Source organism: Sabethes cyaneus, chromosome 2 (assembly GCF_943734655.1).
Source record: "Sabethes cyaneus chromosome 2, idSabCyanKW18_F2, whole genome shotgun sequence".
Lineage (NCBI taxonomy): Eukaryota > Metazoa > Arthropoda > Insecta > Diptera > Culicidae > Sabethes > Sabethes cyaneus.
The window spans coordinates 171273577-171297663 of record NC_071354.1 but is presented as its reverse complement, the minus strand read 5'-3'; the positions used below and the strand labels follow the sequence as shown (position 1 = coordinate 171297663).

The following is a 24087-nucleotide window of genomic DNA, read 5'->3' as shown; positions in this document are numbered from 1 at the left end:
TTGGAAAGGACTTAATTTTTTTCTGTTTTTTGTATAACAAATTTAAATCATTTATTTTAATTTAGCACCTGCAAATTTTTTTTCTGAATTTTCGTAAAAAAATACCGAAAAAAATAAAAATGAATTTCTACCTTAAAAAAGCATTTTAAAACTTCGATTCCCCAAAAAACGCCATCTCAGAAATTGATAAAAAATTTTTGAAGATAAACAATTATGTGGCTTACAAATCTTTCATACATCGCAAGATGGTCAAATTGAAGAAAAAAAAGTTTTTCTAACAAAAACTTTTCCAGGTACATAGAAATTATCTATGAATGACTTTTAGGAAATTTTCCGAATTTTCATAAAAATGTACTAGAAAAAACGAAAATTATTTCCTACACTAAAAAAAAGCATCTCAGAAATTGATGAACTTTTTTCTGAAGATAGATATATGTGGCCTACAAGTCTTCCATACATTGCAAAATGGTCATATTTAAGAGAAAAAGGTTTTCTCAACAAAAACGTATAGTTATTTGTAGGTATTTGTTGGTTATTATAGGTATTTCTTTTTTCAGTGTGTATATAAAAAAGCTTTTGTTAGAAAAACTCCATAAATTTGATCATTTTGCAATGCATGGAAGACTTGTGGCCACCTAATTATCCATCTTCAGAAAAAATTCATCAGTTTCTGAGTTGGCGTTTTTTGGGAAATCGATTTTTAATTTTTAAAGTTTTTTCAGTGTAGAAACTCATTTTTATTTTTTTCAGTATTTTTTATGAAAATTCAGAAAGTTTCCTAAAAGTCACTCAAAGGTCATAAGGTCGGAAATACTAAAATACTATTTTTTCCGTTAAGGACTTGAAAAAGTTTTTGTTAGAAAATTTTTTTCCCTTCAATTTGACCATCTTGGTATGTATGGAAGATTTGTAGGCTACATAAAATTATCTATCTTCAAAAAAATTTTCATCAATTTCTGAGATGGCGTTTTCTGGGAAATCAATTTTCAATTTTTAAAAAGCCTTTTTTTAAATGTAGAAATTTATTTTTATTTTTTTCAGTATTTTTTCATGAAAATTCAGAAAATTTCCTAAAGGTAACTCATGGACCATTTTTTTGACAGGTGCTATAATTTTCGAGTTAAATTTTTATTTAAAAAAGAGAGAAAAAAATCAAGCCCTTTCCAAAAGTTAGTCTAGACAAATTTTGTAAAAACTAAGTATGCAAAGTTGCTTATTTACATGAACTCTATACACACACAAAGTTTCATTGAATTCTGAGAGGGTCGTGCCAACCTTTGGTCGGGTTGGCGTGAAATCCGTCAAATGTGTCACACTGTAAAGAATTAAAAAATATACACTCATGACATTATTTACATGGGGGATATGTGGCGCGTAAATAAACTCCGTCTGAAAATCAGTGCTGCAATTTTTCGACTGAAAATTCAAACGCCGAACACATCTTTAAGATGCTGTTGATGTTGAAATATCAATATCATTGTGATGCTGTTAATATCATGAATGTCTAATATTAAATGCTGAACCATTATTGTATGATTCAATAATTGAGTTAGATAATATCAATGAAAATGAGGTTTTTGTAGTGATAATATTTCACTTTTTAATTTCAGGCATTCATATCATCAGCGTCTTAGTAATACTGATATTGAAAGCACCTTTCAATACGTGATAGAACCTAGTGAATGAATTCGTCACTATCAAAATAATTTTGACGAAGTAAACTGAAATAAATCTTTACTCGGGTACAGCGCGTTGTTTTCTTTTTCGATTGATATGCTATGATGACGATTTTAACTAATAGTTGCATTCATTTTCATCGGAATTTTGATATTGAAATTGAAAATTTGCAGCCCATGTGAAATTCGCGGTAATTAAAAAATAGCCATAAATAAAAACCACGTTAATTAAAAAAATATCATAAAGTGAACCGTGGTAATTCAAAAATCGTCGTAAAAATATCGTGTTAATTCAAAAATCACCGCAATTCAAAATGTCGCTTTAAAAATCAGAGGGGTTGTGCACAAGATACGACCGCATAGGTGACGTAGGACCATGTAAGTCTCTTTGTAGCGATAGTAGGATGTATCCATGTAGGTAATAATACGATTCGTCATGTATACAACCTACATACGTAATGTTTATCGAAGTAGTAACATTGTATAAGTTCAATCCTCAACCGATTTTGGAGTTATATCCATGAATTGATTGAATCTATTTTATTAAAACGAAACCAAGGCAGTAACTAAACCAAACAGTAAATAAATTTTTATGATCTGTTTCAACGTTGAATAATGCTTTTCCTCAGTTAATCGGTAGATGGTATACGAGTTTTCAAAAAATTGAAAGTTTTGCGCAACTTTTCTGCGGCTTACAAAAGAACACTGATAATGAAGCATTAACAAGCTGCAGACGTTTTGGAAGTCACAGAAAATATCGCCCGTGACCAGAAAACTTATTACCGTTATTGGTTGGTCGTCCGCAATGGTGAAAAATTCAACTTTTCCCTCGTTGACTGCAATTATGGTATTAACTGGGCAAAAAAATATAATAAACTCTTCAATCGTTGTGTGGCCCTTGAAAGGACCGATTGTTTGATTATCATAACTCCTGCTTGCAATAAACTTGCACTAACGCACTTCGTAATTCTCTGTTCGGTAAATTGAAGTACTGATAACCGCTAACCAGGCACGGCTTATTGCAACGGACCAACCGGAAAGCCTCAGCAGCTATGCGATCAACGAAGCCGTTCGTGTATGGTCTTGAATCACGATGAAATACCACTCCAAGTGGCCAGCTGCAAGTGACGTGGGATGCTTCTGGTCGTTTCGTTGTCGCGAGCAGCATATTTCCTGCCAATTCCAGAACTTCGGCAGCCAGATATTCCATCACGGCAGCGAAATGAGTATTCCAGCTCCAACACACGCTCAGTAGCCGACCGGGAACTGCAAACGTGCACGAGTGGACTTTCATTTAGCCTGGCAAACGATGTTGGTAGTAGCTCAGCTAGCGTTTGAATAATGCTGTTCGCCGGCTTACCACGTATTATGTACCAGAGTAAGCGACAAGAATCGGCCACACCTATTTTTCATGGTCCTTCATTCTATTATCTACGTTAAAAAAATGGAGCATCTCAATTTGTCTGAACAAAAGAGCAAAGTTACCAGTGAGCCGTTCGCCTTTTGCTGCCAAAGAAAAATTACGCTACGTATGATTACTGTAGCATTGGTGATGGATAAATTTGTGTTGCTAAAGAAACCCGAGTGGAAAGCCCTAAGTTCCAAGTTTCCTAGGTTTCATCAATTATCGAAAACCGTTCTTTGAAGAACGAACAAATTCTTATATGAAGATGCAAAAGATGCTAAAACTATTTCATTTTATAAAACCCATGGTTTGACCCAAAACATTTACTTGGAGCTGGTATATTTGTTGGCTTCTTTGGTACCTTCCGAGACGACCAACTTAACCAGCAGCAACAAGCCAACAGAAGCGCGAGAGGTGATCGGTTAAAATTATTTGATAAGAAGCGAACAATTAGAATAAGTCTAAAGTAAATAGAATTAAAATCAGTGAGCGAAAATTCCTCAAATCTTTATGAACATTATGTTTTGTCCTTAAAAGAACATTTTGTCGACGTGATATGTTGGAAATTGAAGCCTTATTTTCCATCTTCTGGGGCAGCAACAAAACAGCTTGGATGTTCGGAAAGACACTTCTATGAGCAGTGATGACACGGGACAGCAAACTCTTCGTTGTTGCAGATGGTCAGCTGCAAGTGACGGTAATTTCTGATCGTTTCGTTGTCGCGAGCAGCATATTTCCTTCAGGAGCCAGATATTCCATCACGGCAGCGAAACGAGTGCTCCAGCTCTAACACACGCTCAGCATCTGCAGATCTGCTCAACAATTTTCGAACGGATTCTATAGGGCGTAAATTAAATACAATCATAAGGAAGCTTAACCCATAGATTATATCGTATATATTTCTGTCATCCGTGCTAGGGAAGCACTGACGAGGGAAGGCAAAAATATGAAAATAACTCAATTTTCCAATGACGCGCATTGAAAATCAATAGTTTTCTGTATTTTCAATATTTTCCAAATCGATTTTCCGATCAATTTGTGTAAATATCTTGGATATCTATTGAAAATTGACTGAATTATAAGCCGAAGCGTGAAAACGCGTTTCTACTTTGATGACGTCATTTCCAACAACAAATCATGAAGCAAGAATTCTGGTAAAACATAGGTTCATTATTTTCAATTTTTCAATAGTTCAACATCAAGAATCCATACTTCTTTTGGGTCAATTCTTAGAAGATTTTCCGATCGATTGGTGTAAGAAGATTGCAAATCGATCGAAAAACCGCTGAGCTATTAGCGCTCAAAACCTATCATTTTTCGTGACGCACGTATTTTTCGATTTTTTCGAATGACACCCTATCTCAAAACTTGCCGTAAGACGTAGTCCTACGTCAAAACCGCGTTAATTCGGAAAATGTTGTAGCGTTTTTATAATCATTAAATGGAGTCCTCTTGTTTATCGAGATCCGCTGTACAATATGTGAAAAAAAACGAAACAAAAAACAAACAGAGATATAAATCTGTTGCATTGCCTAACAAGGCAAAATGCGCAAAATATTCTAGTTTTTTTCCCTGACCCACGGAAACTGTGTTACGTCGCCGGCTCGGATAGCGAAATTAATCATCCTGTAAACAAGATCGAAGCCTGTATCCTGTATGTATGCTCCTGCTCCATGCGGTGGTGTACCACACGACTGGGCACGGCTCAACAGGCACGGACGTCATCCTTTGTATAAACAGGGTTACCACACTGGTTGTGGGAGTAATGTATGCCAGGATTGTATGTACACAGATTAAAACACCTCTGAACTGGTATTAGTAAATAAGTAAATGGATTTTAGAATATAAATGTTTACATAAATTTGCATATACTTCACCGGTTCGCCATCTGTTTTTGATCCAAGTGCTAGAACTGATACAGCTACCCTACGTTATTCTATATTATTAGAAGCTGAACTGTTTCTAACGTTTTTTTTCCTTTTTCTCTACCCCCGTCCTTTAACGCATCGGAAACGGAAACTGGATTCTCCTACCGTGTGGATACAGACTTCAAAGAGGAACGCCGGCTACTGCTGGAGGTGATTGGACCTGATTTACAGTCGGTTTACGATGACCGGCAAATTGAGGTAATTGAGGGGAAACGGAATGGAAATTCATCGTTTGACACAACGATTGTGTTCCAGTACCGTGTTCGATTCTTTGTTTTCGTTTTGCTTGTTTGTTGTACGATTTTCCGATTTTCTGCCTTTCCATCCCATACATACATGCACAAACGCACGGCCCAACCGTACGGAACAGGTGGAGATTGTCGACATCCATTTCGGTACCGGCAGCGACAGCACCGTGGTGGAGCTAGATCCCTATGTGCTGGACGATCATCTCTCGGAAATTGAAACGTGCCATCGGGTATCGAAGAGCGTGTTTTGTATTGTAAGTATGACCGTTTGCTTTGTGTCTCCTTGTTCCTTGGTTGACCTGGATGGCTTGGTACTACGCGGTGATAAAGGTTGGCCTTTTGTGTGACAGTAATACAATCGAAGCGAGTTGTTTTCGTACATGCCACATTTCAAGTGGCTTCATTGTTTAGTATGTGATAGTGGTAGGTACATCGTTCAATAAATTTTGACAATATTGTTTCTGCTATCTATGGTTGACAAGGTGCCTGTTGAAACGTTTATTCACGTAGGGAACATGTTAACGTTTTCGCTGCGATTGGTTATCCGCGGTAGCTGTCCCTCCGGGTTCGATACTTCTCGAAACTAAAGACTCAAGATAAATTTATCCGCAACAAACATTCACATTATGTTGTTATACTGGGACAGGTCCCGTCCAAGACCACAGAATGACGTAATTGTTGCGTGCCACTGATATCTTTCTCACAATCAGAGCCCGGAAGGCAAATTGTGTTTCGACGCTGGCTTTTATGTCGAAAATATCCAGATTGCCCGGGCTTGATTACGGGTCGACCTCATTTCGCAAACAATAGGCGTTTTCCGTTTTTACACGAACCTTTTTCTTGGTTTGCTTCCTTTACTTTTCCGGTGTTAACAAAGGTTTTTAAATCGGCTGGAAATATTAACACCAATCCAAAAAAACGGGGGAAATTGCTCTCGGACATCAATCGACTTGAGGTGCCTTAGAAAAGTCCGTAGAAACATATGACGAGTTTATGTGTGCAATTATAATAAAAAATTCGGATGTCTTTTATGTTAGTTTACATTCAAAATTAACAATTTATTTACCTATGGAACCGTGGAGGGTTCCACAAAAATATTGTGATTATTTATAATTTATTGTTAGAATACTAAATGTTTATTCTACTCTAGACATCTTAACTTACCTTACCTTCCATGAGTCTGAAATTGATTTAGATGGTTTTTTTTCATTATTTAAAAAAATTAGCAGTTTATTAATCAGAAGTTCCTGAATTATAGAAAAATGCTAAGATTAAGCCGATCACTTGATAATTTTATATTGTCAAACATCAGACAACATACTGCGTTCTTCAGTTGTTAATTTGACGATATTCGCTGGTTCCTTTCTTTTGAATCTTCTTACTACGATAGGAAGCTACGGAAGAAATCTACATTCGGCATTGTGCTGCCGTGAAGAAGAGCTTGGTCCACCGAGCATCAGTCACCGGCTTATTTTTAGTTTTTACATTAAATTGGAGATTTTGTCGAAATTTTTTTAATTTCATAATGTATACCTATAGTTCGTGACAATATGAGTTATTCCGAAGCTGCTTGGTGCAAAATGGTGAGACGCAAAATAATTTCTTGGGATAACTTAGTCAAACTTTAGATATTTGTTGGAAACACGTGGATTTTTAAGTAAACTCTTTGACGGAATCATCATATTTATTTAATAAAGCATCAGTGCAAGCTAGTTTTACTTGGTAATCCTTCATTGGATGCCCAAAGCACTTATCCCGGATATTTAGGTGGATTAATTTGGGCTTCGAGTAACGTCGTTGTTGGGAAAGGTAAGGTACTGCTGAAATGAAAATTTCATCGTGCTTCATCTTAAAGCTGTATGATTTTAACATATATTACATGCGCTCGCTACCGTTAACCGCCGGCGGATGGCAGCTGTTTGGCACAGACAAACATATTCGTTGCGTTGTTGGCAGGGTCTGAACCCCTTTGTTTACCAGATCTGAACTCCGATTACATCGAGCCCGTCGCCTATCTGTTTAACAATGTTTGGTTGGTGAATGCTATAACGGCGCTGCGGAGGCTTCCTCTTCCAGATACGTTCATATTTTTTGCTCGAAAAAACGCTATCATCATCGGAGTGAAGAATATGCGGATTGAATCGAGAAAATGTACAAAAAAGAGCTTGTCATTGCTATAACGATGAACGCATATTCATCGTGATAGGCGTTCTCGGGCGATTATGGCTGGATGAAAGTGATAATCGTTTTATGTGTCGTGATTTTGTATGATAAATTTGTCGAAGGGGGTATTGTTTGTTTGCATGTTTGCGTACTTAAATAGTTTGTTCAGAACAAGCTGTTAATCGTCACGGACATCAAACTTTCGCGAACAAGTCTGCGGTGCAGTATCAAAAACTATTTCGTAAATTGTAAAGTTTTGGCAACCAAATTTCGGAGAAATATTTCAAATCTAGAAACTTATGTTACAAAACTTCTGCTGTATTGATGAAGACATTTTCAAATTTCAAAGTTGTCAAGATTTCGATAAATTTAAACCTTAAACGTCGGAAAGCTAAGCATAACTCTACGAGAAAAATTATCAAAAACAACTATAATTAAAAAATAGAGCAATTTTAAACTGAGATCATTATAAGCATAAAGAATAATATTTTTTGAAAAACTCTGAAACATACCTCAAGGTACGCTATCTACTTTCCATCGAATTTCTATAACCCAACCTGGAGTTGGCTGGCGTAAATGCGGGAGGCATTCACAAGTGAGGCGAAGGTGATTGGCGAGCATGTACATGAGAGCAAGGGCAATGACCGCTGCTCAAGGGGAACGACTTAGAACCATTGAGGAAAAGGGATAATATTCCAGTAAAATGATGATTAAGATAGACGTCAGTTTGAAATGCTGTCAGTTTAACCTGCCACGATAAAGTGCTATCGAGAGTTGGATTTGCGGACAACAGTCAAACCTTTCACTCGTCGTTCCCGCGTTAGGCCATCCCACCCATCATTTAATGCAAAGGTTTGATATGATGTTGACCGGCAGAACGTCAGCGTTTAGCTTAGAATTCGTCCTAATCGCCGCCGTTCAATACGAGCCATCGCCATAGACTTGGTAGCTTGCAAGGACGCTTAATTATCGCCATCGTTTCTCATGGATTCACGATATTTCCCGCCCATTACGAACCATATTTGTGCAAGCAAAAATGCTCGGCAGAGAAAATAGGAACTGCCGGAGTGCAACTCCGTGCTGGAGAGTGGAAGGAAGGAAACACGGCCAAGGGAACGGGTCGCCGTAGGAGAAAAAAGAAGATAGAAAAAATTGAAAGAAGTTTGTAAAACGTCAAATAACGACTCGATAACGGCTCAAGTTATGCATTTAATGATTTCCGTGTAATTGTCCCCTAGATTCTCGACGCTAAGCTTTCGGAAAGTTGCAAAGTCAAATTTCCATACCATTTGCACTCTACCTCAAAATTGAAAAAGTAAAACTTAATTTGAAATACGAACAGTAAAAAAATATTGCAAAATTAGTTGTTGAAATTAGAAAGTATGGACGTAGTCAGAAACCACTGTTGAATCTTCATCTTATATATCTACAGTGTTGGACACCGCTAATTCGCTAACCGATACAATTTGCTCGATAATCGTAAAAATTTCACTAATCACTGATCGAAAACTTCAAATTGACAGTCACTGTTTATTTTTTAACATATCGCAACAAATTATTTATAATTTACAACTATTACACGGCTTTTCTTAATAAAACTTAAATCAAAACCTATTATAATGGATAAAATGCTTTACAGTTTATTAATTTTAAAATAAACAGCGGCACTTTATTTGGAATTATGGATCAGCAACAATCCGGGTAGTTTAACAAGGAAACATTACTATCGGACACAGGCTTAGAGCTTAACCATATGCACCATAGTGTAGCCCTGTCGATCCAGAACTTCACTGGAATGCTCGGATAGGTGTAGCCTATGGAACTTTTTTGAGAAAACTTAACTTGAAATTTGTATGAGAAGGGGCTCAATGGGGGCGCATGGTACATTGTGAATATCCTAAACGTTTAAGTAACAGATCAAAATGAAAATGATATTGTTTGAACAAGGATGATTAGATTATGCAATAAGCTTTGTTAAATCCATTTTTCGTTCACCTGGAAGTGTTATTAAACTTTACTCCTCGTTAATTGCGGTACGCATGTTTGGTGTTCTGACTTGAAAATACTAAAAAAATTGTTATGCTAAACAGGAGGAAAGCAATTGGTTTACACATTTTCATGTTATTTTATTAATTCAAACAATCTCTGACTTAAACATGAGTTGTATTTGTAATAAATCGGTTTATGTTACACTGCTGTCTCCATAATTTATTCTTGGGAGTTCACATTTTACAACACGTTTGTATCCCGATGTTTGAGCGCATCAATGAAGCAATAGTGTAGCTAACAATAATAACATCTTAAAAAGCAAAAATTCGTGCCTCCTTCATTCTTAACTTACTTGACTTTTTCAGCGACAATCCGCTTATCGAATCCATGCCGAATTCGGGAACCGTCTCCACATTTCTCGGTCTTGGGCTGCCGCTCTCCAGTGGTCCCCAACACCCGGTGCTCTAGCAGCTACGTCAACAGGGCTCATCCAACGGGTACGCGGTCTATTTTCGCTGATCTCTCATCTGGCATCCTTGTAGCCTGCCGTGGTTATGCCGCTTCATAATATCCGCAGCTTTGTATATTTGGGATATTTCATGATTCATGCGCCTGCGCTACACTCTTTTGTCTAATATGCCGCTACCCAAGCAACACAGCTTGTTATAGAATAGTATAACATTACATACATCAGAACTTCTCTATTACCAGAAAAGCGCAAAAAATTGAAGTCTAATGAAACAACAATTGAAAGAAGTATGTATCAGGTTAATTCAAACCATTTTAAAACGTAATTATAGCATAAGCTACAACTTGTTCTTCCAGTAGTTTAAATTTAGTAATGAAGACATAATAAAAACTTCGTGTTGACATGTTGACAAAAACAAACATTATTCATTTGTTATGAGCTGTCAAATAAATTCATGTTATCACAAAACGTCTCAAAACCTTACTAATATCGACACATGTTTTCAAAGTACGTTTATACTACTCTTAAACGACTACTTTCCATGAATATTATTTTCTAACTTGTTTTGTGTGTTACTTGGGTAAGAAGTGATCGTAGGATTTTACGCTCATAAACACCAAGAGCTCGTCGGTCGCTTTCTTTCAATTTCCACGATTCGTGGCCGTAAAGTACCACCAGAAGAATTAGCGTCTTACAGGGCGCGAGTTTTGTACGGAATTGCAGGCTACGTAATGTCGTAATCCGCAGAAGGCACTGTTGGCAGCGTTTTTACTTAACGACTCACATCGTTGTCACATGTCAGTGACGTACCAAGGTAAACAAATTCGTCGACCGAACCAGCCGCAGGCTGAAAACCACTCTAATATAGAATTAAAAAAAAAAAAAAAAAAAAAAAATTCGTCGACTACTTCAAAAGTATCTCCAACTATCACACCGCACCACTTTGTTTTGGTAAAATTTGTGAAATTCCATATCCCCGCAACTTCTTCCTTAAGATTAACACTGATGATATCGATGTCGTCCGCAAACGCATATGAGATATCGTGATGATGGTACCGCTTCTCTACACGCCTGCCCTTCGAATAGCACCTTCCAATACAATGTTGAATAGCAAATTCGATAGTCCGTCATCTTGCTTCATACCATCTAAGGTCACAAACGAGTCCGATTTTTCACCCGCTATCCTAATGCTTGATTGCAACCACCAACAATAGAACATTTCAGCCTAATCAGTTTTGTTGGAAAACCATGTTCGAGCATAATTTGCCACACCTCATTGCGTTTAACGGATCCGTACGCCGCCTTGAAGTCTATAAACCAATGGTGAGTCTGAAAGTAAAATTCCCGGAATTTATCGAGGATTTGTGGCAAGGTGAACTTTGGTCCGTCGTGGAGCGTCCCTCTCGAATACCGCACAGATATTCCCCAACGGAAGTTTCCTGCAACGGCATCAGTCTGAGAAACAGGACGCGGGAGAGAATTGTGTATGCAGAATTCAGGAAAGTAATGCCTCGGTGATTGCTGCATTCAATGACCCTTTTTGTAAATAGGGCACATGAGACCTTCCAGCATGAGACTTCCGCCTCAGTCTATACCTTCAGTATAACCTGATGGACTGCACAATACAGCCGTTCGCGCCCGACTTTCAAAAGTTCAGCGGGGATGTCGTCCTTTCAAGCTGCATTACTGTTGTTTAGCTTTCTCACTGCTTTTCTAACCTCGTCCAAAGTTGGTGGATCCACAGCTTATCCATCATCTTCAATCGTTATCCTAATTCTGTTGACCACGCCATCTTGTTGACTATTCAACAATACATCGAAATGTTGTTCCCAACCAACGCTTAGCCACCTTCTTCATCCATTGCTTGGAAATTTCGCTGCCCATCATACCAGATTTGCTAGAGTATATTTACCAATTAGGATAATTTCCAATTGCTGTTTCATTCAACATGATACGTAAAAAAAGAAAAGGTAAATAAGAATGCTTTTTACGGCAGCAAAACTATTGTAAACATCTCTGAAAGTTTGCCTCTATTATGCCACCGTATTTAGTTAAATAGAGAGAAAATTCCGTCCTGTATCGTAAACGAATAACTTGTATCGCAATTAACGTATTATGAATATGAGAAAAGTTTAATAACACATCCAGGTGGACAAAAAAGGATTGTACATGCTTGTTGCGTATTCAAATCATCCTTTTCCAAATAATATCATTTTCTTTTTGATCTGTTACTTAAACGTTCAGGCTATTCACAATGTACCATGCGCCTCCTTTAAGTCACATGCTCATAAAAATTTCAAGTTAAGTTTTCTCAAAAAAGTTCCATAGGCTACACCTATACAAGAAGTGCAGTGAAGTTCTAGATCGACAGGACTACATTATGGTGTATATGGTTAAGCTCTAAGCCTGTGACCGATAGTGATGTTTCCTTGTAAGTATGAATTATAAGGTGTAATTAGCGATTCGCGATTGATCGGTTAGCGAATTAGTGAATTAGCGGTGCCCAACACTGTATATCTATATATTTCTTTTATCAAAGATAAAGCTCATACTTCCAAAAGGGACTATTACATATATTTAGAACAAAGTCAAAGCAATCTTAAATTTTGATAGCACTTTTCCCAAATAACAGTCCAACAATTAATTGATCTAATTTATGTCTTGTAGTAGTTTTATCAGAGCATTGCATTCAGAGCATTGTTTTATCAGAGCAGTCTATAAGCTTTCATAATAGTTTTTCTCAAGTGAATTTTGTGTTATTTGACTAACAGTTTTAAAGTATGATTGAAGAAAACTTGAAGAAACATCAATAAAACTGTATTTGCAATAAGTGTAATTCACCTTGCAAGTGGCTTAAAGGATAATTCATTCTCGTTTAAAAGCGATACTGTACTACTGCCTTAAAACATAACTATAGTTTTAACAAAGATATAAAATAACATTCTCCTGCAAGATGGGTCTTGACTATGCGGCCATAAAGCTCTTTTAAATCCGTAAATCAGGCACTTTTCGCTTTGATTTTGCTCTTTTGATTACTGCTCCTCAGCCAAGCTGAATTTGAAAAAGTGGTGTATGGGGCAGTTGTAGAGCTAGTAATTATCTATAATATTGCTGAAGAAAGCGAAGTTTTATCTTTAGTATTTACGGCGCTGTAGCACAGCAATGCCGTTGGTAGCAAGAAGAGCGTTTTTTTTTTTGCTACCAAGAGGGTAGCAGCCTTATAGCGCCATAAATACAAAATGCACAGTAATGCTTACTTCTGCAATATTGTAGATAATAACAAATTCTACAAACGCCTCATACATCACTTTTTCAAATTTTGCTTGGCTGAGATGCAGTAATCAAAAGAGCAAAATCGAAGCGAAAAGTGTATGCCAAGCCTGCCGTAAATTATTAAAAAAGAACCCTACCCTTCAGAAAGAACTTTCTAACATTGGGGTGAACCAACCAACGATTGAAAGCCCCATCAAATAGTAAATAAATAAATAAAACTTTCTAACATAAACAACTGATCTGTCAAAATGGATACCAAAAGCCGGAGAAATTTAAAAAATAAGGTTCTTTTAAATGAAAATTAAGCAAACATCTGTTTAATATTTTGTACATTCTTCCATCTGAACAGTAAGTGAAGCCAGAAAACCACAAACATAAACAGGCGTCACAAGTATGAATTCCAACCAAACAATACCCGAAAATTCGTTGGTATTTTCTTTGTTTATAACCGAAAGCACAAAGTTTATTTTGCAAAAAATCGGTTACCGTAAAACGGGGTAACATTGATTAGTTCATTAAAGTTGGTAGAAGTTGTTTGTTCCACTTATTTTTATTTATTTCACTTATTTTTGAGAAGGGTCTAACTGATCAATGTTACCCCGATGACCAATGTTAGCCCGTTTTACGGTACCTTAAGTAATTCAAATAAATTTCATTTAAGCGCATCCTAAATTCTTCTAGACTTACCTTACCGGGCTCTTTTTCTTGTGCAAGAAGTATTTGATTTATTAGCGCTTTGTAGAGGGTTCAGATAAAACTATGTTCTCGAATATCATAAGTAATCTAACTATTTTAATATTTTTTTGAAACGATGGTTTTACAATTGAGGGACTGTAGGGGAAAGTAATGAAAATTTTTTGGGAATAGAGGGGAAAGAGTGGAAAGGAAGGGGGGGAGGTAATAGGTAGTTACGCTTAACAAGTTGTCGTTGTGACTCCTATCTTTTGTCCAATGCTGGAAGGTGCGTGGGTCGAACCAAGCTATAATCAGAGATTATAACCGGATTTGAACCCACAACACTCACCAGGGCGTGTGGCTCGCTGGTACCCGTGTACCTTTGAACCATAGAGGCGCTGGTCAAAAGAAGACTGCGCAGCCCCCCTTATTAATGTAGCGACGTATCTGGTTGGGTTATTTTTAGACACAAATTGTGCCTCTTCCTCCATCTATTTTAATTAAATGCTTGAACTAGAAAAGGGTTTTCACTACAATCTGTTCAATACTTAGTACCAGCTTCAATATATAAGCAATAATAGCAAAAATTACGAATTCCAATCACAGAAAAAGCGCCGAAATCGTTTGTAAAACAATATATTACTATCCCAAATATGGTTTCTATGGCAAAACCCTTGTTTACCTACAAGATATAGCCATTTGAAAACAAAATAATCTTACAGCTCGGGCATCATGGCAACATTTGGATACTATTGCAATCAGGTTGCAATGCTAATTGTTGATACGCACGTTGCGTACTCAATAGGTTGGAAGAGGCAATTCAGTCCAATTTAATTTACGGAATTGCTCCTGAAACAATTGAATAGATTCTTTGTTTATTTATTAGCTGAAAAGCAATCTGATTCTGAATAGATCTGCATAATTATTGCCAAAGTGCTTTGTGCTGTCCAGTGGTAGCGAACTATTTGCTTGGGAGATTTTTGTATTGTTATGCTCTTCGAATGTTGATTACATTCAGTCAACGGTCAAGAGTGCTCTTCAGCAAGCAAGCAAGCTGAGTGTCGAAACGGTTGAAATAAAATTTACGTCAAAAGCGTAGAGTGCAACCATTGCTACTTCGGAAGGGAAAGAAACAGAAAATCGTAAAATCGATACCGGAAAGAAGAAAGTCTTCCACATAATGATTGGTGAGAGAAATCTGACACTGAAGATGGAACTGTTCTGTTAATCAATTTGATGAATATCGGATAGGAGTAAGTCTACTTTCTGGTGCAGCGAATTGTGATTTATAAAAATCATTCGGATTACACTTCTACGTCATCTATGGAATACCTACATATAATGATTTGAATCTGATATGCTCTGATATGCCAGTCATAACTGACATTTAATACGATACTATAACGTTACTTACTTTTCGATTGTATTAGAAAAGATTCGTGTCGCTTTAATATGGACATTTTCTCTTGTACCTTTTGAAAATGTATAATGGCAAATCAAATACCTATCCCAGCGCATAAGGGATGGTAAATTATTAATACAAACAATGATCTCTTCAATTGACTGAAGTGAACTGAAGATTTTTAGATTTTTACTACTTGCTTGAATCATTATGAATTATGAAGCCGAAGAGTTTACTTTAACTTTGGTTGAGTAAATCGATAATTTTGTTCTGAAATAATATTCAGTAGAGTACGTTATTTACTCAGTTTGTACATACATCAGTTGATAGGACTCATATTCAAATATTTGCAGAAACATGAAACCCATTTACTTGCAAAAATCTAGTACATGCAAGCGGTGAAACAAGTTTGCCGTAACCTAAAACCGTCGATTCAGTGACATGAGAAAGTTGTTTGGTTAGCGAGACAGCTCATAAGTGCGCGAAATGAAACTTTTTTCTTTTGATTTCTAGTCCTGACTTGCAAATACGCGCTTGAGAGTAAATAATTTTTTTTCGGTGATATATACCATGGTAAAACTCATGATGAATTTTAATAATTTATCACCATTAATCGTATCCGGTTCTGAATCGGTTCAATTTCCGATGCACGCTGCCTTATCAGCCGCTTTTGATTTGTGTTCGGAATATAAATGCCATCTCATTGAAGTCAACCTACTCTTCTTGTAAATCGAAATCTGTCATTAATAGATACTGGTAATATTCATCGAAAAATAACTGAAGTTTCTGGATAAAGTATCACCCTGTGCTACAGCAACCTGTGTCAACCAAACGAAACCCGCCTGATCGGATATATTTTATTGATGCTTGTTCTTTTTTTCCTATTTTGTTTGCCTTCGGAAATTGTGCTTTTCTCCTTCCCGATTCCGTTTTTTTCTGGCTTCCCTCAAACACGGAAGGTATTGTTAGGATCACGTTTGGGCAATTTTTTACTGCCAACTAGACTGAGTTCCGAGGTCTTTACCGCACTTGCCCAGCATTCAACGGCGGCAGAATGCGAATGCCTCAGGAAGTGGTACCGGCAGGACACGGCCAACGGAGCATACCTACTGCAAACACAATTCAGGTAAGTAGGTTTACGTACTATGAACGTTATCTTCCGGGAATGACTAATAATATTCGAGAGCATTCGCATTCGAGGGGCGATTAATTGCTGTTTTACGTTCTGACTGATAACTGTTTGCATATATCTTGTTTAATATTCAATTAGAATTATCTTGATGACTATTAAAATTATTTAATCAAATCACAGAAAAGATAAATAAGGTGCTTTTTATCGCAACTGAATTGAGCATATTATAAAAAAATATTGCTAAAGCAATATAGCATTATTTATAAACTTTTTTCTTGTTCAAATTTATTATTTTTTTAAATTGATAAAAACCTTGGTATTCAACAAGCATTTGAATGAATAAAATTTGAGTAGAATGTAACGCTCTTTCATCATTCTATTACCATCATTTTGATGTTATGGGTACTCTAAACAAAAAAAAAATCAGTAATCCCGATACGCCAGAAAAACTTTTTTGCTGAAAATCGGGTACCTATACTCCGACTCGCTGTCAAGTCAATCAAATCGTCTGAATTGCCACGATGCGATGGTGACAACGAAAAGTACTTGTACCGGATTTGTATTGTTGAAATTCGTGTTTTCAACCATCCTACGTGATGGCTCCAGCAAGCCTTTATTTTTTATTAGTCACGAAACCGTTCCGCTCGTTAAAGTTTTTTTTTTCGTTTATTAGCAATAAGAGTAGTTAAAATCCAATTCCCTGTCGATGAAAATCCAATTCAAGCCTCATTTTCCGATTTCCGGCTTTCACAGGGCGATGGATCGTCATGAATGGATCACGGAAAACCGGCAGCTGCGAGACATCCTCGAGAACAAAGTTGACAAGATTCTAGCGACATTCCAGGATGGTGGCGGCGGTGGCGGCGGCGGAGGCGGGGAAGATTCCGGCGGTGGGCTTTCGCTGTCAGACGGAATCAAATTAATCGATAGCGAACGGTTTGGTGATAATCTGCCACGATTGAAAACCAGAGCGCTCGAGCTGGAGATTCAGAAAGCATTGGGTAAGTATCGTCGTCCTCGGGACGTGGTGCCGTCGACAAATGGGATGAAATCTATGATGGGGAATAATACTTTGGGGTAGGAGACTGCCTACCGCGGTTGCTTGTTACTGTTTGTGTGTACAACAGATACTAGTTGCACTTGAAGAGAAGCAATTTTTTTCGCTCTTGTGACTGATGGATATAAAAAATGGAAAGAATTCAATTACTCTTGACGTTTGCGGATTTCCTTAGGTTTTACCATTCGTGAAGCTCTTTTCTTTACTGCTTTCTGATATTAATTTATTGAGTTTCAACTGTAAAATAGCTTTTGTTACGGCTTCCATTTGCGCAAAATTGATGTATAATACAATTCCCGACTCACCGCAAGGTTCACCATTTATGACATTTTCATTTTTACCGGGAGTGCAGATAAAAACAGGATACGACAGCGCCGGTAGAACCCTTGAGCGAGGTTTTATATAAATGCTGTCATCTGCAGACTTTTACGGTTCGTAAGGGAAAACAAAACGTGACTGCAGGCCGAACCAAAGCCGATCTATTTTATGACAATGTCCAAACCCAGGCGGGTAATCGTCATAAGTGGTTCGGTTATGATATGATGATTTCGATTGTATGTTTATGAAAAGTGAAAACGACCTCAGAGGATTTTCCTTTCAATTTATTTCGATCATCGACTCGATTTGAATTCATGAGAGCTAATATTGTAGTTGACGAAGAAACATAGTGCTTTAGGTAAAGTCCTATTGTTGGAATATGCAACATATACACAATGGCACAAAGGCACAATGTGAATACAATCCAATCATTTTTTTAAGGGATGATTTCAACGCTTTAATGAAGCGGAAGCTAAATCAGTTTGTCCATAGTTGCAAGTGTTGATTGACAAGTTGAACCACTTGCACTTACTGCTATTAATTGTCATTTAAATATATTGAGTGGCAGATAACAAAGCTATTGATAATTTAATATTTCCACTATTTTTTCCAATATGTTCATGTTGCCAGTTGATCTTAGTTTCAATTTAATTTCTTCTCGACACCAGTTATGTTTTCATTATCTTTTGCAAAATCAATATCATTCTAACATAAAGCCTTTCATCATACTAGCGTATATTATACTGCTCGAAATCAGTACTACGTACATATTTAAAGTGATTTTTATACTTTTTGGTAAGAAAATGCCAAGCAACGCTCCGGGCTCGTGTCAAGTTCGTGAACTTAACTTGCTTAGTTTTTGCCAGCCGACCCCTGCCGCGCGTGGTTTCACGGCGTTTTTCCTAAGTCCAATTTCACCGTCAGCTTCCAGCCAAACTTCAAAGGAAAATGCTATATCAGCAGTCAGTAGTAGGTAGGGAACAAGTCAAAGGCAAACGGCGTTAATGATGGAAGCCTTCCAGCTTTAATCAATATTGCTCTGTTATTGCAGTAGAGCAGTTCAGTAAAATCATGGTGTGCGTGCTTTGATATTAATTAACGGCAGAACTTCAGGTATCCATACATCCGCCGTATTGATATTGAGTTTTTATGCCACTTTGATGATGCGTAGGTTGGGCAACTCAAGGTGGATTTTCCCAGCCAATGGTTATATTTCATTTCGATAATGAGTCGGTTTATATCATTGAATAACTATGATATTATTATAACAATCTACTGTTTTCAGTATGGACGACATTGAAATAAATTGAGAGATGCTAATTTTGAACATAACCATTTTACTATTAATGATTGGTAATAAAACCCAAATTGTTACGTGGGATTAGAAATTTGCGTTATGATTTAGGAATATTTTGGGTTGTAAAAAAGAAAGCTTTTGGTTGCAAGACTACAATTAAGCAAATCTTCAGCATTATTCATCCCTTTTTAGAATGGCGTAGCAACGCGCGCCGGGTCCTCTACTAAACCATATAGGTTAATCTGGTTACTATACTTTTAACGCTAAAATAACCGTGAGGGGTCATTCGAACCCTTGCTTTTCAGCCGATTTTCACTACGTTATAACAATATTCTACTTTACTGTTTTTATTATCTATACCTATAATAATGGATTTCTGTCTGTCTGTCTGTCCCTATGTTCCTTATAGAATCGAAAACTACTGAACCGATCGGCGTGAAAATTTGCATGTAGGGGTTTTTGGGGCTCGGGAAAGTTCTCTCGATTGCAAAAGACCCCTCTCCCCACTAAGAGGGGGGGGGGCTCCCATCCAAATCTATGCCTATAAAAATGGATTTCTATCTGCTCTATTTTCCTTAAGAATCGAAAACTACTGAACCGATCGGCGTGAAAATTTGCATATAGGGGTTTTTGGGGCCAGGGAAGGTTTTTATGATGGTTAGAGACCCCTTCCCCACTAAGAGAAAGGGCTCCCATACAAATGAAACGCAAATTTGTGCATAACTCGAGAACTAATCAAGCAAATGGAACAATATTTTACATGTGGGTGTTTTTGGAGACAAGATTTTTTTCTATGGCGAATTGGGACCCCTTTCCACTTTAGGAAGGGGGGGTTCCTATACAAATGAAATACAAATTTCCTCATAACTCGAGAAGCAATCAAGCAAATGGAACCAAATTTGGCATGTGGGGGGTTTTGGAGGCAGAAATTTTTTTAATGATGGTTTGAGACCCCTCACCCCTGTGGTAGGGGGATAAGGACTCTCATACAAATAAAACAGGAATTTTTGCGTAACTTAAAAGCTAATCGAACTCGAGAAATTTTAGACTCTTTCATAAAACATTAATCAATAACAAGACCACCAAAAGCTATCAATAGATAATTGAGCGCAAGACGGGCACAGGCCGCGAGTGTTGCCGGTGACCTGCCGTCGGAAGCGCCGGCCACTGCGGGGGGCAGCCTCCCGTAGAGATCCCTTCTATCTAGGTTTATTTATTTTCCTAGATCTACTGACCTCTATTACTTTCCTTCAGTTGGGTCACCCCTGCGAAATGGTACTTTCTACGAAAAGATTTGCCGTGAAATGGTACATCCCGCGTAAGGTTTTTCGCGAAATGGTATTCTGCGAAACTCTAAATTCCGCGTTATGGTCAACCGAGAATTGGTGTTCCACAAAATGGTATTCGGTGAAATGGTCTGTAATGATGGCGAATATTTAAATGCTATCTGCTTTATTTTATCAGGCTAAGCAATGGGGGGGAGTTGTTTTCTACTTTACTGTGAGGAAAATTTGTATATTGAAACACCCATGAACTCCCCCGAAACTTGCAAAACTCGAGATTGTGACAAATTTCATCCGAGATTCACGATTTATGTACACAGTTTAATTTGTGGCAATACGAAGTTTTTTGGGTCAGTTAGTCTATACATATAAAAATGAAATGCTGTTGATGTGTCCGGTATAGACTCGCAAACCGCTCGACGGATTTTGCTGAAATTTGGCATAAACATTGCGTATGATGTGAGGAATGTTGTTAGTATAGTTTGAGACCCCGACCCCTCGGAACTCGGAACTAATCAATCAAATGTAACCAAATTTGGCAATTGAAGCTTTCTGGACGCTGAAATTATTTCTATGGTGGATTGAGACCTCTTCTTCTTCTAAGAGGGGGGGGGCTCCCATACAAATAGAACACAAATTTTCTCATAACTCGACTATTAATCAAGCAAATGAAACCACATTTGGCATGTGAAGGTTTATAGAGATAGGATTTTTTCTATGGTGGTTTGAGACCCCTCCCCCTCTAGAAGGAAGGGCTCCCACACAAATGAAACACATATTTCTGCATAATTTGGGAACTTATCAAGCAAATGGGTCCTCTAGTAGACCATACAGGTTAATCTGGTTACTATACTTTTAAAGCTAAAATAACCATGAGGGGTCATTCGAACCCTTGCTTTTCAGCCGATTTTCACTGCGTTGTAACAATATTCTACTTTACTGTTTTTATTATAAAATATATTTAAAAGAAATCTTTTTCTATCTATCTTTTAGCTATCTTTTTATCGAGAAAAATATTAACGAGAAATATATTAATCGACAGTGACAGCATTTACGATCTATTAGCGGAAAAAACCCGTGCAGTTCAGTTGATACGCTCCAGTGTTAACGTTTATGAATTTTTTAATTTTGTTATTACACTTCTCTGAAAACAGAACTCCTGTTCACCCCTTCATTGCTCTGACAGTGTGACTTCTATTGTTATTAACTATTTTATAAACTTCTTTTATTTTCGCTTTTCATTTTCCAATGCTCTTATTTAGCTTGCTCGGCGGAAAACATGTTCGCCGTCTTTCGCAAATGGGAAACGAAAGCTGAAAATGGCTTTCGAGACGAAGATCGAATCGAGCAAATAAAAACGACCCTTTCGGAAGTGCTACCCGAGGACAATCGAGAAGTGCTAACGTAAGTATAGAGTTCTCGTTTCCTATACATCCTCGTCATGATACCTTTCCGGTTCCTAGCCCAGTTTTCACTGTTTACTCAACGTACCTGCAGCAATAGTCGAGAGTCGCTGCACAATTCAATCGATTACGATTATGGTCGTCAATTACCAGGGCGCGGTTGTTCCATTATTACCTGTCTTTTATTGGTGACTCTTTTTCCTGTTTACGACTGCCCTTTACTATTTGAACTGTACCTTTGCTATTACTGGCAGTAAACAGTAATCTATTCCCTGCTGTGCTCCGGGAACTCAGCGTCATTAATTTTGCATCCTCTGTCTTTGTATTTTATTAATATCCCCGCATGTTTTCATCTTTTCCTTCTTCTTTCAATCATTACGTAGTGTTCCCTGGACGGCGGATGGCAATATCGACCCGGATCTGCAAAGTCACGAGGACTACCTGAATCGATTCAAAGGCAGGGTCTTCGAGAAGCTGAAAAACACCATCGATCAAAGTTTGGCTAAGGAACCCAACGGTGGAAAGGGCCGGAAAAAGACGGTACAGGTAAGTCCAATGATGATAATGGTTCCCGTCTGTGCGCTATCATTGGAGCAACAAGCCCCTCACTTCGGATATTGATTTATTTATTTTTACTGGCACGTAGGCGGGTTGTATTTTAGATATGATTTTTCTGTATAATCTTTTCGGTTGGTCGACTTTTTCGGAAGTTATGAGAAATCCTTACATAGGTATATGTACTGAAACTTGTTCATAAGAATAAATATGAGTGATTTTCATGCTATTTTTATGCAAATATTTTTACCACCCTAATGAGAAAATGAGTCATAACGAAAAGGTCCTTCGGGGTAATTTGTCACATTTCATTTGATTCCAGGGGAATTTATTATGGCTGATAAAACATCAGCTCAGTAAACACATTTTCAAGATAAATTGCTCAAGCACAAAACTTCCGGAAAGACATCTACGGATTCGTTTTCGTTCTATTACATTTGTAGATGGCAATACATTTTTTTAAATGCCATTGGTTTTTAGTAAATTTAGTAAATGTAGATTTCTACTCAGAAATCCGGTACGATAAAATTAGTTTGATGATTTGATTCGATTGATGAGTTATTTTTGAGATTTCCATTCGCAAACGTCTGCAAAGGTCAATAATTTTCTCTTGCACTGTGTCTGCTGTTTCAAGCTATATTTATATTCTTGCAAAAACAGCAATATCTACAGCTCGACTTACAGAAAATCTATAACATTTTACTCCCCAGCCATGCTTTTACGGTATAATGCTCTTGCCTTTAGAGCTCTTATCACATTTTACTATAGTCTAACACACCTCACTCCAGCCGGTAGCGGTATTTTTAGATGCAGAGAAGAGACTGCTGTGGACGAATTTGAACGACATCAAACTCTAGGGAATTAGCACTGCCAGGTGTGTCTCAGATGATATCGGGTCTATCGAGGATTCTCCGTACGCTCCGTACCCTTCGCTCCTGCTGCGTTCGTTGGAGTTAGATGGATGTTTACCTTCTAGTGATTACTTGCATCGCATATAAATAAAATTCTGATACTATTTACTCGCTTCTGCTACTGGTGCGGCAGTGGCATCTAGACATGTGGGTTGGATTTTTCTACGTGTGGAATAAGCGGACAGTAAGCGGAGGGCTGCGAGTACGGAAATGCGAAAAATATATCTTTACCTGGAAATAATGATGGCGATGGGAGCTCGCATGCTGCGCAGTGTGACAAGCTGCTAATATAAATCAATGGCTTCATATATCATGCACGAAAATATTTTTTATGTTATAAATATGTACCATATTTTACGTGACTGTGTGTAGTTAGTTGTTTTAAAAAGGACTGTTTCAATGAACTGTTATTTCTGATAGATTTTTATGATTGAATGCAAGTTGAAAATTTAAAAAATATTGTCAAGTCACGTGCAATGATGAAATGTATATTACCAGATAGAGTTTGTTTAAGTTACTCGATTGTTATTTTAGATTTTTCATTTAGCTATGTATAGCAGCAGATATCGCTGCCAGTTTAGTTCACTCGATTATGTTTTAGCTAACCGTCGATATGATATTAGTTGTAGCAAAGAAACTGAAACGGTACTACTGTGTGAGTCGCGATAAAAGCCTTCCTTTCTTCTTTCTTCTTAATCAGCTCCAGGTCGTGGTTTCCTCTGCTGTACGAAGAAGTCGTCTCCATTCCACTCGGTTCATGGCCGCAATTCGCCAGCCACGTAGTCTGCGTAGGGTCAGCAGGTCGCCTTCCACTTGATCGATTCCTCTTGCTCGCCGCGCGCCCCGCCGTCTCCTTCCAGTCGGATCGTTATTGAGAACTTTTTAAACCGGGCTATCGTCCGA

General features: G+C 37.6%; 1 protein-coding gene across 1 annotated transcript in view; it reads left to right on the top strand.

Moving 5' to 3' along the window:
- LOC128736342 (protein qui-1) overlaps positions 1–24087 on the top strand; it is an 84542-nt gene that overhangs the window by 4513 nt on the left and 55942 nt on the right. The window contains exons 2-7 of the mRNA XM_053830819.1: positions 5128–5207; positions 5380–5511; positions 16188–16354; positions 17114–17361; positions 21578–21719; positions 22102–22264. Of these exons, the coding sequence (XP_053686794.1) occupies positions 5128–5207; positions 5380–5511; positions 16188–16354; positions 17114–17361; positions 21578–21719; positions 22102–22264 (932 nt within the window). The remainder of the gene's footprint in view (positions 1–5127; positions 5208–5379; positions 5512–16187; positions 16355–17113; positions 17362–21577; positions 21720–22101; positions 22265–24087) is intronic.